Raw genomic sequence first — 16,743 nt, forward strand, 5'->3', positions numbered from 1 at the left:
CATTGATATCACTCAATTCATCAGCAACATCACTCAATTCATCATCAGTATCACTCAACTCATCATCAGTATCACTCAATTCATCATCAGTATCACTCAATTCATCATCAGTATCACTCAATTCATCATCAGTATCACTCAATTCATCATCAGTATCGCTCAACTCATCATCAGTATCACTCAATTCATCAGCAACATCACTCAATTCATCAGCAACATCACTCAATTCATCATCAGTATCACTCAATTCATCATCAACATCACTCAATTCATCATCAGTATCACTCAACTCATCATCAGTATCACTCAATTCATCATTGATATCACTCAATTCATCAGCAGTATCACTCAATTCATCAGCAGTATCACTCAATTCATCAGCAACATCACTCAATTCATCATCAGTATCACTCAATTCATCAGTATCACTCAATTCATCATCAGTATCATCACTCAATCACTCATCATTGATATCACTCAATTCATCATCAATATCACTCAATTCATCATCAGTATCACTCAATTCATCAGCAGTATCACTCAATTCATCATTGATATCACTCAATTCATCAGCAGTATCACTCAATTCATCAGCAGTATCACTCAATTCTCAGCCTCACTTCAGGGTCTCCCCGGACATCTGCAGGTTGTAGTTCCTCTCCGGCTCGGGAAGCCGATGGAAATCCACAAGGCAGGGGTGCAGCTTCTTGTTGTCATCCCGAAACTGCGCAGCACACAAAGGATAAGTTATATAAATCACCAGCATACCCCTGTGCACTGACAACAAGCTTCTTATTTCCCTAATATGAGGAAATTGGCCACTTGTAATATGTTCACGAGTGTTAGCTGGCTGCCTCTAATCACGATGACAGTAATTCATAAACTCTCAACTTGATCAGAGGCAGCCACCCAGCACTTGCAAACACATGTTCCAGTTTATCCTCCTCTGACTGTGAGATGGAGGTATAACTGGTCAGTTCTGACACAGGACTGCCCAACAGGGGCGTAGCGATTCGTTGTGTGTCAATGCTTTCTTGATAAAAGACCACAACATAGCTTTGCTTTCACTGGCCCTCGATGTTCCCTTGATTAGAACACTTGGAAACATAATTATTATTATTATTATTATTATTATTATTATTATTATTATTATTATTATTATTATTATTGAATTTGTTAACAAGCAGGCACTTTTATCAAAAGACTAGGGAGTGAACTATGCATACAGAGACTAGGGGGGGTGAACTCTGCTTCATCAACAGCTGCTGCTGCTGCAGAGTTGCATGCAATAGGACCTCGTTTGTTTGACGTTTCATCCGAAGGACGGAGCACAAGGAGGTGAAGTGACTCTGGTTTTCAACCCCTTTTCTTTAACCACTGGACCACATGCACACTGGGTCCAGGACATGGGTCACTGACCGTGCCGTAGGTCCAGCCCTGCTCGATGCGGGTCAGTGCCCACAGCTCGTGGATGTTTTCTGCCAGCTTCTCTCTGATTCTCTCCAGGTGAGGGGGCAGCACGATCTGGGGGGGGTGGAGAGAGCAGGGGAGGCAGGCGTGAGGGTTTCACTTCAGAATGCAAGCAAGAGGCACTGTGAGAGCAGTCAGCGTTATCAGGAAAAACGAAATAAAAAAATACAATGCCTTTGTTTGTGTACTCGTGTGTGTGCGTGTATGTGAGCGTCTATGCATGTCTGTGTATTTCGCTGTGTGTGTGTGTGTATGAGTTTATGAGCAAAGTGTGTGTGTGCGCGTGTGTTTGTCTGTGTATTTTTGCTGTGTGTGTCTCAGTGTGTGTGGGTCAGAGACTGGGTCTGTGTGTGTGTGTGGGTCAGGGACTGGGTCTGTGTGTGTGTGTCTCAGTGTGTGTGGGTCAGGGACTGGGTCTGTGTGTGTGTGTCCCAGTGTGTGTGGGTCAGGGACTGGGTCTGTGTGTGTGTGTCTCAGTGTGTGTGGGTCAGGGACTGGGTCTGTGTGTGTGTGTCTCAGTGTGTGTGGGTCAGGGACTGGGTCTGTGTGTGTGTGCCAGTGTGTGCTGAACTCTACCTGCACAGTGTCCACAGGGCAGGGTGTGAAGGCGGTGTGGGTCAGGGACTGGGTCGGCCCCAGCAGGTTTCGGATCCCGTCGAAGTCGTGCTTGTACTCCTTTATCGGCTCAATCCGCATCCTCTCCTTCGGGAGCAGCGCCTCGTAGCATGGAGCATAACCTGGAGGAGGCAGGAACTTGAACTCGCCATGGCGACCACCCAGCAGGAAACGAACCCTAAGGGGGAGTGAAGCATAGGAAGACATTGTAAAGCACAGAGAGGTCTGGTAAAGCATAGGGAAGCATTGTAAAGCACAGAGAGGTCTGGTAAAGCATAGGGAAGCATTGTAAAGCACAGAGAGGGATGGTAAAGCATAGGGAAGCATTGTAAAGCACAGAGAGGGATGGTAAAGCATAGGGAACTCCAACAAAAGTGCTCCATAGTAAAAGCACAGCAAAGTTTGCTAAAGCGCACAGAAGGCAGGGTAAAGTCTATTGAATGACATGACAGCCATGGGAAATGCACAGTATAACCATGTGAAAAGCACAGGAAAAATGATCCTGACCGTGGTAATCTTTACCCCCAGCCCCCTTTCCCAATATCCCAGTACCTCCCCGGTCCACAACACTGCACCTTCCCTCCTCTCCCCGTTCTCCCAGTACCTACTTGACCCCAGCAGAGCAGCTGACGACTGGGAAGAAGAGCCCATCCAGGTTGAAGTTCTCGAACATGCCCTGGACCGGGTGCCCGTTGACTCTGAAGGAGATGCTGGGCACACTGAGATCCAGACAGCAGTTCTGAGGGTGCACCACACAGCATCCACCTACACGCCCCCAACCCGTCGTGGCGGGATTGTCCCCCCCCCCTCCCCCCTCCGTCCCAATGGCAAGAAACGATGTTTACCTCGACAATCCAATTCGCTGCAAGGTTCTTGCTACAGGAGCACAAAACAAAATCCAATCCGAGGCTGCAAACATAGCACTATTCAGAGCCACACTGATTCAGCCTCATCCCCTTGAAACCCAGAAAACATTATTCTACATGAAGAATAACGAGCCTCACAGACTGGGACTCACCAGACCAGAGGTGCAGTCCGTCGAACCCATATGAGTAGAGGTCGTCCCCCACCCCGTTGCTGCCCCAGCCCTCGCCCCCCCCAGGGTAGGGGCTGTACCCCTCGGTCAGGGCCCAGCCCACCCGCAGGTGCGTGGCCTGGGCCGTCACAAAGGAGTCCACACAGTCCACCATCACCTCGAAATACCACTTCTTGTACTGCGTGGAGCCCTCGCACGTGCCCATGAACAGGTTGGGCCTCATACTGAGGGGAGGAAGAGAAGAAAAAAAAACACGAGAGAGACAGTTATTGTGTCATTGCTGTATAATCGCAGTGTGATTGCAGTGTGACTGATGCATGATTGCAGTATGATTGCAGTGAGTGCAGTGTGATTGCAGTGCGCCTGCTGTGTGATCGCAGTGTGATTGCAGTATGATTGCAGTATGATTGCAGTGTGGTTGCAGTGTGATTTCAGTATGATTGCAGTGTGATTGATCTGCTATTCCTTTACCTGGTGACATAGTTGATGAGGTTGGTTTGTAAGAGCAGGTCCCGACCTGGCAGGAGGTTCTCAGTGATGAGGTTCTGATTGGACCTCACAGCAACACCGTTACACACACACAGAGAGCAGAGGACATCCAGAACCTGCAGGAAGGAGACGTGTTGACAGTCATTGCTGTGTGTGGTTGTGATTGCTGTGTGTGGTTGTGATTGCTGTGTGTGGTTGTGATCGCTGTGTGTGGTTGTGATCGTTGTGTGTGGTTGTGATCGCTGTGTGTGGTTGTGATCGTTGTGTGTGGTTGTGATCGCTGTGTGTGGTTGTGATCGCTGTGTGTGGTTGTGATCGTTGTGTGTGGTTGTGATCGCTGTGTGTGGTTGTGATCGTTGTGTGTGGTTGTGATTGCTGTGTGTGGTTGTGATCGTTGTGTGTGGTTGTGATCGTTGTGTGTGGTTGTAATTGCTGTGTGTGGTTGTGATCGTTGTGTGTGGTTGTGATCGTTGTGTGTGGTTGTGATTGCTGTGTGTGGTTGTGATCGCTGTGTGTGGTTGTGATTGCTGTGTGTGGTTGTCGTTGTGTGTGGTTGTGATTGCTGTGTGTGGTTGTGATTGCTGTGTGTGGTTGTGATCGCTGTGTGTGGTTGTGATCGCTGTGTGTGACTGTGTGTGTGATTCCTGTGTCTTTGCTCACTGTGTCCCTGCTCAGGGAGCTGTCTCACCTTGTGGTTGCGGCCGTGCTTGTCCAGCAGGGAGATGATGGACTTGATGTGATTCTCCTGGATGATGTTCAGCACCTCGGGGCTCTCGATCAGGACACAGTACAGCACCTCCAGGATACCTGAAACATACACAGGCAAACAGGTACACACACACACACACACGCAAACAGGTACACACACACACACACACACACACACACACACACACACACACACAGGCAAATAGGTACACACACACACACACACGCAGGCAAACACACACACACACACACACACACACAAACAGGCACACACACACACACACACACACACACACACACACACACACACACACACAGGCAAACAGGTACACACACACACGCAGGCAAACAGGTACACACACACACACACACAGGTACACACATACACACACACACACACACATGCAGGCAAAACAGTACACACACACACACACACGCAGGCAAACAGGTACACACACACACACACACACACACACACACGCAGGCAAACAGGTACACACACACACACACACACACACACACACACACACACACACACACAGGTACACACACAGACACAGACAGGAGCACAACACACACACACAGGCAGACAACACACACAGAGTGCACAGTAATAGCCTTTACAAAAGCCCCCCGCAGTAACAGCACAGCACAGTGTGATACAGCACACACACACACACACACAGGCAAGCATTACACAAGCACAACAGGGTACACACATTAACAAACACGGTAAACCAAAGCTGATAAATGCACAGTAATAACCACACAAAAGTCACTGGTAAAACTGTATGAATGCTGTGGTAAACTTGTATATGGTCACACACACACAGTCACTTTCATTCTTACCCGACACTTCAAGACGGTCCAGTTTGCTCACCAGCCAGTCCAGGTTGTCAGAGAAGAGAGCGCAGTTAGATCAGTTCCCACAGATCAGGGAGGCTGTGGGGAGCACACACACAGACAGGCAGACAAAAGTTGAAGAGTGCATAGTAATAGCCTTTACAAAAGCCCCCCGCAGTAACAGCACAGCACAGTGTGATACAGCACAGTGAAAGCATGGCAAAGCACAGGGAAGCATTGTAAAGCACAGAAAGGTGTTGCAAAGCATATTAATAAACACGGTAAACCAAAGCTGATAAATGCACAGTAATAACCATATAAAAGTCACTGGTAAAACTGTATGAATGCTGTGGTAAACTTGTATATGGTCATATTATACAGAGACAGCGCTGGTCAGTCTTGTTCTTTCATTCTTACCCGAGGAGGCTTCAAGACGGTCCAGTTTGCTCACCAGCCAGTCCAGGTTGTCAGAGAAGAGAGCGCAGTTAGATCGGTTCCCACGGATCAGGGAGGCTGTGGGGAGCACAGACAGACACCGACAGACAGACACAGAGACACAGACACACAGACACACACACACAGAGACACAGACAGACACACACACAGACACACAGACACATAGACACACAGACACACAGACAGAGACACACAGACACACAGACACACACACACACACACACACAGACACACACACAGAGACACAGACACACACAGAGACACACACACACACACACAGACACACAGACACACACACAGAGACACAGACAGACACACAGACACACACACAGACACACAGACACACAGACACACAACACACACAGAGACACACAGACACACAGACACACACACAGACACACACACAGACACACAGACAGACACACACACAGAGACACAGACAGACACACAGAGACACAGACAGACACACACACACACACGCACACAGACACACAGATAGAGCAGGTCAGTAGAGCAGCTCAGGCCTGTCGGTGTGTTTCTTCTGCGTTAGCATCTCAGTTTCCAGCCTCAGTACGGCAGTGAGAACGCCAGCGCCCCGGATGACAGGAAAAGCCACTCAATGTAAAGTAAATTGCCATTGAGTGGTACTCCATTGTAAAGGTGAGGAAAGGACAGCACTTTTTTGATTTATTAAATTCCTGCCAATAAAATACTTCTGATTCCGAGTGCGCGTGTCAGCACAGCCCTGACCTTCAACCCCACCACAGCCTCTTCTCTCTCCCCGTCCCTCCCCGTCCCTCCCCCTGCCCCCTCGTACCCAGCAGCTCATAGAGCAGGTTCACAATCTCCTTCCAGGACTCTGCTGCCTCCTCCCCAGCGAACTCAGAGAAATGTGCAGCCGTGTTGTAGACATTGAGCCGATCAATACAGTTCAGCACCAGCGTGATCATTCCCTGAGCAAGAGACAACGACAGAACTTGAGACACTAGCTCTCCTTCCCCCAAGTCTTCGCTCCCTCCCTCCCTCCCTCCCATTCCTTTAGGTCTCTCTCCCTCCAAACAGAGCTCCCCTGGTCTCCCCTGGTCTCCCCTGGTCTCCTCTGGTCTCCTCTGGTCTCTCCTGGTCTCCTCTGGTCTCCTCTGGTCTCCCCTGGTCTCCTCTGGTCTCTCCTGGTCTCCTCTGGTCTCCTCTGGTCTCCTCTGGTCTCCCCTGGTCTCCTCTGGTCTCCTCTGGTCTCCTCTGGTCTCTCCTGGTCTCCTCTGGTCTCCTCTGGTCTCCTCTGGTCTCTCCTGGTCTCCCCTAGTCTCCCCTAGTCTCCCCTGGTCTCCCCTGGTCTCCTCTGGTCTCCTCTGGTCTCCTCTGGTCTCCTCTGGTCTCCTCTGGTCTCCTCTGGTCTCCTCTGGTCTCTCCTGGTCTCTCCTGTTCTCCTCTGGTCTCTCCCCCACTCCCAAGTCCCTCCCCCCTCTCCCCTTCTCTCCTCACCTCCTCCTGGAACAGGTTCTGCCTGCTCTTGAGGGATCTCAGCTTGGTCTGCTTCTCCTCGTGCTGCAGCTCCTCCTCTGGAGGCTGGAAGTAGTTGATGAGATCCTGCAGGCTCAGGCTCACCGCGTCCATCGGGAGGGACACGGGGCTCGGAGACTTGTTCTTCCCACTCAGGGAGTCCAGGCCCCTGGGCAGAGACAACAGGGGCAACAGGGGGACAGTGTCAAACAAAACCTTATCAAATTAAAACAGGGTGATTCATAAGCAATGCAGCACCATGTAGTTTACACGCTGTATGAGTTCTGCAAAAGAATGAATCGGTTAAGTCAGATTTAGTTAACATAGCTGACAACTCGATCTATATTAAACTAGGGAGTGGGGAGGATGCTCAGGAAGTATTCTTGCATAGCAGTTTCACCCGTTCCAGGTAAAATTAAGCTTGTTGAGCCACAGTGTGTACAGCTAACAAGCCCAGGTGCGTTTACTAAACTCCTAGTGAAAGTGGGAATGCGTCAAACTGCTGTGCAATGGGGGTGTTATTTCCATGCCTGGGGTAGTATGATTATGCCATTATAGACTGGGCATCAATTGAGCAGGAAGGCTGGAGGCAGGACCTACTTGATGAACTGTGTGAAGAGGCCGGTGGTGCTGTAGATCATTCGAGAGGCCTGGGACTCCTCCTGCTGCGAGCGGGAGAGGGACAGTGCGTCGTCCATGTGGCCCTCCTGGTGCAGGATCGCCTGGGGAGAGGGAGAGCGGAGCGGGGGAGTGAGTTCACCTGTACACGCCTGTGTGTTCACCTGTACACACCTGTGAGGAGCTCACCTGTACACACCTGTGTGTTCACCTGTACATACCTTCCTCTTGAGAGGTCCCAGGCGGGCTGACTTGGCGTCCACAGAGGCATAGGTGAGCCAGAGTCCCGTGGAAAGGTGCTGCACGAAACACATTGACTCTCCGTACTTAATCTCAGGGGTGCCCATCCCTTCCACATCTCGCTTTTGAGCGACCTCAGACTTCTCCTGCAAAGGGGGGGGAGACGGGGTTACAGAGGTAGCTAGTTGTATTGCTGCTAAGTGCCAATTAGTCTTCAATTGCAACACTAAAAGAGACTTAATTTAAACGGCAAACGTTTCCTCGATGTCTTCAACGGAAACACCAAGAGAAACGTCCTGCATTCAATGTTATTGCACAATGCAGTAACTGTGACTCTGACCCTGGCCTCTGCATCTCAGCCGCTGGATTTCATTATTGTTAAAAAAAACAAGCACGCAAACAACCAAAAAAACAGTCCCGGGAGCATTGCTTTGATTGGCTCAGCAGTTTGAACTGTGACCTTTGAGGCGCGGAAGCAGAACGCCGAGCGCTTGGTGTTGGCTCGCTCCGGGTCCACGACCATCAGCCCCTTGTCCTCCTCCAGGCACAGGTAGCGCCCAGTGGTCACGTGGCGCACGCGGAAGGGCTGCCCCCACTTCATGTGGCTCCCGCTCCAGCTACAGGGAGAGAGAGGGGGTCAAAAGAGGGCAGGTCAGCTTCCAGTTCAAATTCCAAAGGGCTGCAGCCATGTGAACCAAACCCGGCATTCCTATTTTGCAATTCCACGGAATTTGAAATCGGAATTGATATTTCAGAGCCGTCACTGTTGTCTGCAGACACCGAGGGTTCCTTCTTGTTCTCACCTGATTCGCAGTGGCTCCAGTCTCCATAGCGACCGGGCGTGGCTACACACGGCTCCTCCTTCATAGTGCGCTTGCCTGGAGAGACAAGGGGAACTGCGGTGAGACTAAACATCTCTCTCCTCCATATCTCACGCCTTCATCTCTCACTCCCAGTCCCTCCTCCCCTCACAATCCCAGTTCCCCAGGCCCTGGTGCTCACCTGCGCTGCTCCTCCCCCTGGTCCGAGGCAGAGATGGCCAGGCACTCGTCCATGTGTCCGTGGAACAGCCTGAGCACGTGGCCTCCAGTGAGGAACCCTGCGGGAGACATGGGGCCACAGCCAGCACAGCCGCAGAGTCAGGGGCGGTCCCAAATCACCTCGCGCTACGCCCGGGCGGCAATCCGACACGCTACGCCTGACTGGCTTCGTTTAAGTTGTATAACTTAAACGATGGACTACTTAAAAAAGAATAATTGCATTCCTGATACAAATGAGGCAGACGAAGCAGCCCTGTTCTAGCGATCCCATATATCACACAGCCTCGAGATTCGTCGATCACAGACCGCTGAGCTCATTCAAGAGGCTGCTGCTGGCGCATTGTCAAAATAATAATCCCCAAAAAAGTCCTAGAAAAGCCTTTGTTATCTGCCTCAACAATAAACGATAAGGTTTCAACCCTTCAGGCTTCAAATGATAATATCTTAAAAAGACCTTATAGGTCTCCGCTTCTAATGAGCAAAAACGTGTCAACATTCAACGTTAATCAGCACTCAGCTTGCATCAGATAGATAACAGTAGCACTTATGTCAATGTTTCAAGAATAAGGCTACAATGAGGCTTGGGGGTCCAGTGGTTAAAAAAGGGGGCTTGCTACCGGGTTCCCAGTTCTAATCTCAGCCACTGACTCGCTGTGCGTGACCCTGAGCAAGTCACTTAACCTCCTTGTGCTGCGTCCTTCGGGTGAGACGCCAAACAAACAAGGTCCTATTGGAAGAGACTCTGCAGCAGCAGCAGTTGTTAAATCAGAGTTCACTTCCTAGTCTCTGTGAGTCGCTTTGGATAAAAGTGTCTGCTAAATGGCTCATTAATAATAATAACAATGAGATGACACAGTTATAGTCGCTTTACCTTCTGCCAGCTCACAGCCCGAGCAGATGGGGTTCATGTTCCAGAGAGTCTGCATGAAGGAGGCGTCGACCATGAGGTCCCCGCTGGCATAGGAAAGGTGCTGGAGAGAGGAGCAGCGAGAGGAGTAGGGACAGGAGAGAGAAGCAGGGACAGGAGCGAGGAGAGAGGAGCAGGGAGAGAGGAGAGGAGCAGGGAGAGAGGAGAGGAGCAGGGAGAGGAGAGAGGAGCAGGGAGAGGGGAGAGGAGGAGAGAGGAGCAGGGAGAGGAGAGAGGAGGGAGAGGAGCAGGGAGAGGAGCAGGGAGAGGAGAGAGGAGCAGGGACAGGAGCGAGGAGATAGGAGCAGGGAGAGGAGAGAGGAGATAGGAGCAGGGAGAGGAGAGAGGAGCAGGGAGAGGAGAGAGGAGCAGGGAGAGGAGAGAGAAGAGAGGAGCAGGGACATGAGAGAGGAGCAGGGACAGGAGAGAGGAGCAGGGACATGAGAAAGGAGCAGGGAGAGGAGTAGCGAGAGGAGAGAGGAGTAGAGAGATCATTCTGGCTCCTGATCATTTCAATATTAATAATAATAGGCTTCACTGAGGGGAGTTCTGAACCCCAGGACTGGGTGCAGCAGCAGCAGCAGGGCTAGTGTGAGTTTCTAACCCTGCTCAAACTCCTGGCTCCCGATCATTTCAATATTAATAATAATAGACTTCATTGAGGGGAGCTCTGAACCCCAGGACTGGGTGCAGCAGCAGCAGCAGGGCTAGTGTGAGTTTCTAACCCTGGGAACGTGTATTTTATTAAAAGGTGAAATGGCGGGACAGGGCTGTACTTACCAAGTATCTCTCAGAAGACACACTGACAAGAATGAGGTCATCACCAACCCTGACCTTCTCACCTTCTGACCTCTGCTTGGACGCAGGGTGGATCGTCCACCAGCAGGCTTCACCTAGAGCAGGACGGGGGACGGGGGACGGCAAAGGTGGGCGTGGTCACTATTCCATTCATTTCAATCAAGTGTAGAGAAAGCATGCCACCCCCCCCCCCCCCCACCCCCCCTTTATAAAAGTACACCGTCAGGTCTCCTTTGCAATGCGTTCACATGTCCGGAACAAGCCAGACTGACCCCTGACCCTGCTCGGACATACCCGTGGCGTCCTCTTGCAGCCCGACGTCGAAGGCCAGTTTATCGGTGAGCGAGCGCGAGGTGGTCAGGCAGCTTAGGTACTGAAACGAGACAGACAGGAGGGGAGAAAAGCAGGGAAATGCATCAGAAACGGCAATTTATTTATTGATTTGGCCTTTATCCAAGAGGTCACAGGGCAGCACACACAGGGTTACATAGCTTCTTATCTGAGTGTAGTTTACAGTCAGTGCAAATAATAATACAACCGAAATACATATGTATGAACTAGAGTGGAACAAGTTATATCTACAATGCAATATTAGCCATAGTGCAAGGACAGTGCATCAGCATATGACAGACATGCTGAGTCACTAACTGTGATGCTTTCTTTACAGGACAGATCCTACCTTACTAATGGCGTGCATCGCTTGCATTGTAACATAAGCGCTCAGCTCAGTGGAGTTCACCAGGCTGGTTCTTCGCTGATGAATGCATGCGAATGACAGCTGCTATGAATACCAGCACATGCTCTCCCTTTCTCATTCCACTAGAAGTCTCTCTCAGTGTCTTCAGCGTCGGCGTCGATGTCTTGAGAAAGACAGTCGAAACTCTCGTCACTGATTTCAGCCTCTCTGTGGAATGAGCCGCGCTGTCTTTGCACTGAGATGAGGACTAGAGCTGCGTGCTGCTCACCATGCTGCTGTGGTAGTGTCTGAGCAGGATAGCATGTCCGTACAGCAGAGTCCGGTGACCTCCTCCCTGCGATGACTGGGACCAGGGGACAGGAAGAGAGACAGAGACGGTCAGCTTCCACAGCAATCCCACAAGAGAGACGGCCGACACAGGCCACTGCCACACAGGTGTCTTCACCCACCCACCCACCGGAGCTGAATCAAGACCTTTTGTGATCAAAACCCCTCTGTTTTTAATGGGTATGGCATATGTTTCTTGTGAAACTGCAGCCAGCTGGCAAAAATACAATTAAATGACTAGAAAATATAAGGTAGTTGGGTGTTATTCCTTTGAAAAGGTGAAATGTATTTGCAATATACCTGTAATACACTTGTAATATTCCTGAAATAGAGAGATCGGTAGACAGAGGCAGACAGCCAGTTAGATAGATAGTTAGATTTAGCTAGACAGAGACCCAGACAGATAGATTGATAGACAGACAGACAGAGACAGACAGATAGAAAAACAGCTAGATACAAAGTTAGATAGACAGACAGACAGCTAGATACAAAGTTAGACAGACAGACAGACAGTTAGATAGACAGCTAGATACAAAGTTAGATAGACAGACAGATAGATATAAAGTTATACAACAGACAGACAGAGACAGACAGACAGACAGACAGACAGACAGACAGACAGACAGACAGCTAGATACAAAGTTAGATAGACAGACAGATAGATATAAAGTTATATAGGCAGACAGACAGATAGACAGACAGACAGACAGACAGACAGACAGCTAGATACAAAGTTAGATAGACAGACAGACAGACAGCTAGATAAATAGACAGATAGATACACAAACAGATAGATACAAAGTTATATAGGCAGATAGACAGATAGATAGATAGATTTTGTGTCTCTATCTTTAATATATACTGCAGTTCTCTGTATGAGATGGCTCGTGTCAGATGGAAATGTCATCACATGAAACCCAGCTGGTTAATGTTTAACTGTTCTTATTTTAACTAGACTATAAAAAAACAGTGCAGAGAAGTGCAGGATACAAGCTGAAGCCTGTCTGATCTACCAGTCTGCATTGCACAGCACCCTGCACAGTGCTCAACATATAATCACTTTGTATCTCTAGACATAATCTTCTATCATATATCTATCTTCAGAATGGAAAACAACTTACCTTGACACAAGATCCCAAGATTTTAATACTAATTATTATTATTATTATTATTATTATTATTATTATTATTATTATTATTATTATTATTATTATTATTTCCGGGTGATTTCAGTACAGAGATTAGTTTGAATGATTTTGCCTAGTTCACAATAGAGCTCCTCCTAGTGGCTGACAGTATGTCAGTATTGAGATGTGACTGGTTTGCCATGTCTTAATAGGCTTTACCATGTAACATGTTTAACAGGAGAGACACATACACTCAGAGGACAGCAGCAGTGACAATAATGTTGCTCATGCAAATACGAGGTGAGAAAATTGATTTTTTCAAAACTTTTGCTCGAACTCCTATAAATACGAAACCTCCTTAAACACAATAAGGGGGGGTAGAGGGTGGGTGGGGTATTTTATGCCTTGACTGAGAATGAGTAGAAGGTGGAAGTCATGCTGGGGGAGAGATAAAGAGACAGACTAGAAAAGACAGGTCATTCCACTGGGGTGAGGGACTAAAGACAGTACTGAGAAGGAAAGGGGTTTTTGGAAAGGGGTTTTTGGAGGGGGTGAGAAAGAGGGATTTGGGGCTCGAGGTTGGGGTCGGGTCAGGATGAGGAGGGCTGTGGTTGGTTGAAGGGGGACACGACAGATCAAAATGAAGCAGCAATGACCTACCCATTTGTCCAAATCGAGCGTCTAGCGTGGAAAGGGGAGCGGGAGAGAAATGAGAGGCAACACAGGGTTAAATTAGAGAACAAAATCTACAAACTGACAACAACAGCAAGTGCTAGATTCACGCTGTGCGGCCTGTAAAGAGGGGATCTGGGTGCAACTAGGGCAGGGGTCAATTCCAATTCCAATTCCATTTCAACGTGAATTCCAAATTCCAATTCCATTTCAAAATCAATTCCAAATTCCAATTCCATTTTAAAATCCATTCCAAATTCCAATTCCATTTCAAAATCAATTCCAAATTCCAATTCCATTTTAAAATCAATTCCAAATTCAAATTCAATTTCAAAATCAATTCCGAATTCCAATTCCATTTCAAAATCAATTCCAGTACAATTTTAAAATCAATTCCAAATTACAAAATTCCAATTTCCACACATTACCACCCAGTGATATTCCAACACAGGACTGCCTTCTGTCACTCTGGGTGAGTCGCTGCGGCAACGGGCTGGTGCTTCTAATGCCGATACTCACACCTGCGTTTAAGAAGTATTTACCTCGTTGCCCATTTCCACGGTATTCGCCAGCATTTCCTGCAGGGCTCGCACGGACAGCGACTGCTCCAGGAAAAAGGAACAGATCGCCAAGTCCGGAGGAACATTCTGGAAAACAGAAAAGAGTTTCATCACCTCCCGACAGTAAAGAGACAGAGTCCTTTCACTGGCTGCATCCCAGTTCAAGATTGTATTTTATCATTAGTATCATCAAAGCTTACTGTAAGTTACACTGTATTATATATTACGCTTGCATTGCTAAAGACGTCTGCCAAATAAATCATGCATAAGAATAAAAAAACAAACCGTTCCACCCTGCTCCACCCCCCGCCCCCCTCCACACCCTTACCTGCGCGTTGGACGTGGGTTCCAGGAAGCACAGTCGGTTTCCGAATCCTTCAGCGGTAAGACACAGCTTGATCTGCTCCTTCAGGACAGACGCTGTGCACTGAAGCACCACCTCGTCACCCTGGCAGTGGCACAGGAAAGAAACAATAAAAGACCTGCTAGAGAAAATACAGGATCTGCAGCTCTGGACAATAGCATCACTTAGAATTGTAGGATTGAGACAAAAATGTACATATATATATATATATAATATATATATATATATATATATATATATATATATATATATATATATATATATATATATATATATATATATATATACAGAATTTTCTACAAAAGTCTCCCGGAAGCCATAATAGCAGGACAGTAGCATTTCATGTTAGATTTTGAAATTACACATTTGTCAATTTTTGTCAGTTTTTCGTTAAACTCCAAAGAGGCAGTGTGCAGTTTCAATATGTCAACGTGACATTATTCAGCCCGTTTCACTTGCCTTCAAGAAGCAGAATGAGATCGTTCCACAGGGAGGGGGTGTTTGAATTATTTCACAATTAAACCTTCTAAAAAGATATAATTCAACTCCTTTAGCTGTAAATGTATTACCTACACAGTTCTGTAGACACCCGAAATTGAGGGCTGCTTTTTTTTGCAAGCAGGGCAGAAGAGCACAGAACACAACAAGATAGGTGAAGAAGGGGCAGTTCGGATAACAGAGGGGTTTGGATAAGCGGGGTTCAGATAATCGAAGTTTCGCTCAATCTATGTTGAATGGATTAAACTAAGAGAGTTTTTTTTGATTAAACAAGATGTAACGATGACCAGAGTTGACCAGGGATCATAAAAATATATATATTACAAACCTTCGACTATATATATTACAAACCTCCGACTATATATATTACAAACCTTCGACTCTACGGTCCTGAGATAATGCACTGTAATAGAATCGAGATTCATATCGTATTGTGACATCAGTGTATCGTTCCGACTCCTGACACACAGCGAGACACACACGCACCCACACGCACACACACACACGCACCCCACACACACACACACCCACACACACACACACACACACACACACACGCACGCACCCACACACACACACACACACACACGCACACACACACACACGCACACACACGCACACACACACACACACACACACACACACACACACACGCACCCACACGCACACACACACACGCACCCACACACGCACCCACACGCACGCACACACACACACGTCACTGTCTGTCAGTGTAAAGCTCCGTGCTGTGTTAAACACCCATTTCTACTCCCCGACACAATCTTCTCACATGGGGCACGATTCAGGGGCTGAGAAGCTGTCGGTCTGTCTGGAAACGATATCGCCTGGACAACTTTCATAGAGAAGGTTTGTTTCTCTTCCCATTCCCTTTAGAAAAGTTCCCCACCCTAAAAGCATTGTAAAGCACAGAGAGGTGTGGTAAAGCATAGGGAAGCATTGTAAAGCACAGAGAGGTGTGGGAAAGCATAGGGAAGCATTGTAAAGCACAGAGAGGTCTGGTAAAGCATAGGGAAGCATTGTAAAGCACAGAGAGGTCTGGTAAAGCATAGGGAAGCATTGTAAAGCACAGAGAGGTCTGGTAAAGCATAGGCAAGCATTGTAAAGCACAGAGAGGTGTGGTAAAGCACAGGGAAGCATTGTAAAGCACAGAGAGGTCTGGTAAAGCATAGGGAAGCATTGTAAAGCACAGAGAGGTCTGGTAAAGCATAGGCAAGCATTGTAAAGCACAGAGAGGTGTGGTAAAGCATAGGGAAGCATTGTAAAGCACAGAGAGGTCTGGTAAAGCATAGGGAAGCATTGTAAAGCACAGAGAGGTCTGGTAAAGCATAGGGAAGCATTGTAAAGCACAGAGGGGTCTGGTAAAGTGTAGTATAACCATGGGAAAAGCTTTAGAAAGCTGCAAAATTTCCTTGCGAATTTGTGTCAGCAGTGCTGTCGCTGAGCACCTGCTGCAGTGCTATTCACAGAGGCATGCTGCATTGTGCCGCGCGAGGAATGACAGGCGAAAGCCACTTCACAGCAACAACTCCAGCTAACCCCATACAGCAGCCTTCTGAACAGCACCAGAGATGGAAATAGGACTCCTGTTACACAGCAGTCTGACCCACTCCGGGTTTTACTGACAGCGTGGGAGGGGTCACGTAATACACGTATTCCCCCCCCCCCCCCCCCCACCCCAACACAACACGACCATCATGACAGTAAACAGACACAATAAAGCGTTCTTCCCTTTGTATAAGTCGGTGATCAGCAGATGC

The 16,743-nt window shown here is 48.2% G+C and overlaps 1 protein-coding gene across 1 annotated transcript in view; it reads right to left on the minus strand.

Moving 5' to 3' along the window:
* LOC121304837 (ryanodine receptor 1-like) overlaps positions 1-16,743 on the minus strand; it is a 79,910-nt gene that overhangs the window by 58,126 nt on the left and 5,041 nt on the right. Inside the window, exons 2-22 of the mRNA XM_041236247.1 lie at positions 14,432-14,551; positions 14,086-14,190; positions 11,686-11,760; positions 11,015-11,093; positions 10,703-10,815; positions 9,887-9,986; positions 8,978-9,074; positions 8,779-8,853; positions 8,436-8,592; positions 7,957-8,121; positions 7,718-7,839; positions 7,100-7,286; positions 6,435-6,570; positions 5,579-5,674; positions 4,299-4,417; positions 3,593-3,726; positions 3,069-3,345; positions 2,694-2,824; positions 2,047-2,263; positions 1,420-1,524; positions 621-724 (exon numbers count right to left, since the gene is read on the minus strand). Of these exons, the coding sequence (XP_041092181.1) occupies positions 621-724; positions 1,420-1,524; positions 2,047-2,263; positions 2,694-2,824; positions 3,069-3,345; positions 3,593-3,726; positions 4,299-4,417; positions 5,579-5,674; positions 6,435-6,570; positions 7,100-7,286; positions 7,718-7,839; positions 7,957-8,121; positions 8,436-8,592; positions 8,779-8,853; positions 8,978-9,074; positions 9,887-9,986; positions 10,703-10,815; positions 11,015-11,093; positions 11,686-11,760; positions 14,086-14,190; positions 14,432-14,551 (2,714 nt within the window). The remainder of the gene's footprint in view (positions 1-620; positions 725-1,419; positions 1,525-2,046; positions 2,264-2,693; positions 2,825-3,068; positions 3,346-3,592; positions 3,727-4,298; positions 4,418-5,578; positions 5,675-6,434; positions 6,571-7,099; positions 7,287-7,717; positions 7,840-7,956; positions 8,122-8,435; positions 8,593-8,778; positions 8,854-8,977; positions 9,075-9,886; positions 9,987-10,702; positions 10,816-11,014; positions 11,094-11,685; positions 11,761-14,085; positions 14,191-14,431; positions 14,552-16,743) is intronic.

Source organism: Polyodon spathula, chromosome 40 (genome assembly GCF_017654505.1).
Source record: "Polyodon spathula isolate WHYD16114869_AA chromosome 40, ASM1765450v1, whole genome shotgun sequence".
In the NCBI taxonomy this organism is placed as follows: Eukaryota; Metazoa; Chordata; class Actinopteri; order Acipenseriformes; family Polyodontidae; genus Polyodon; species Polyodon spathula.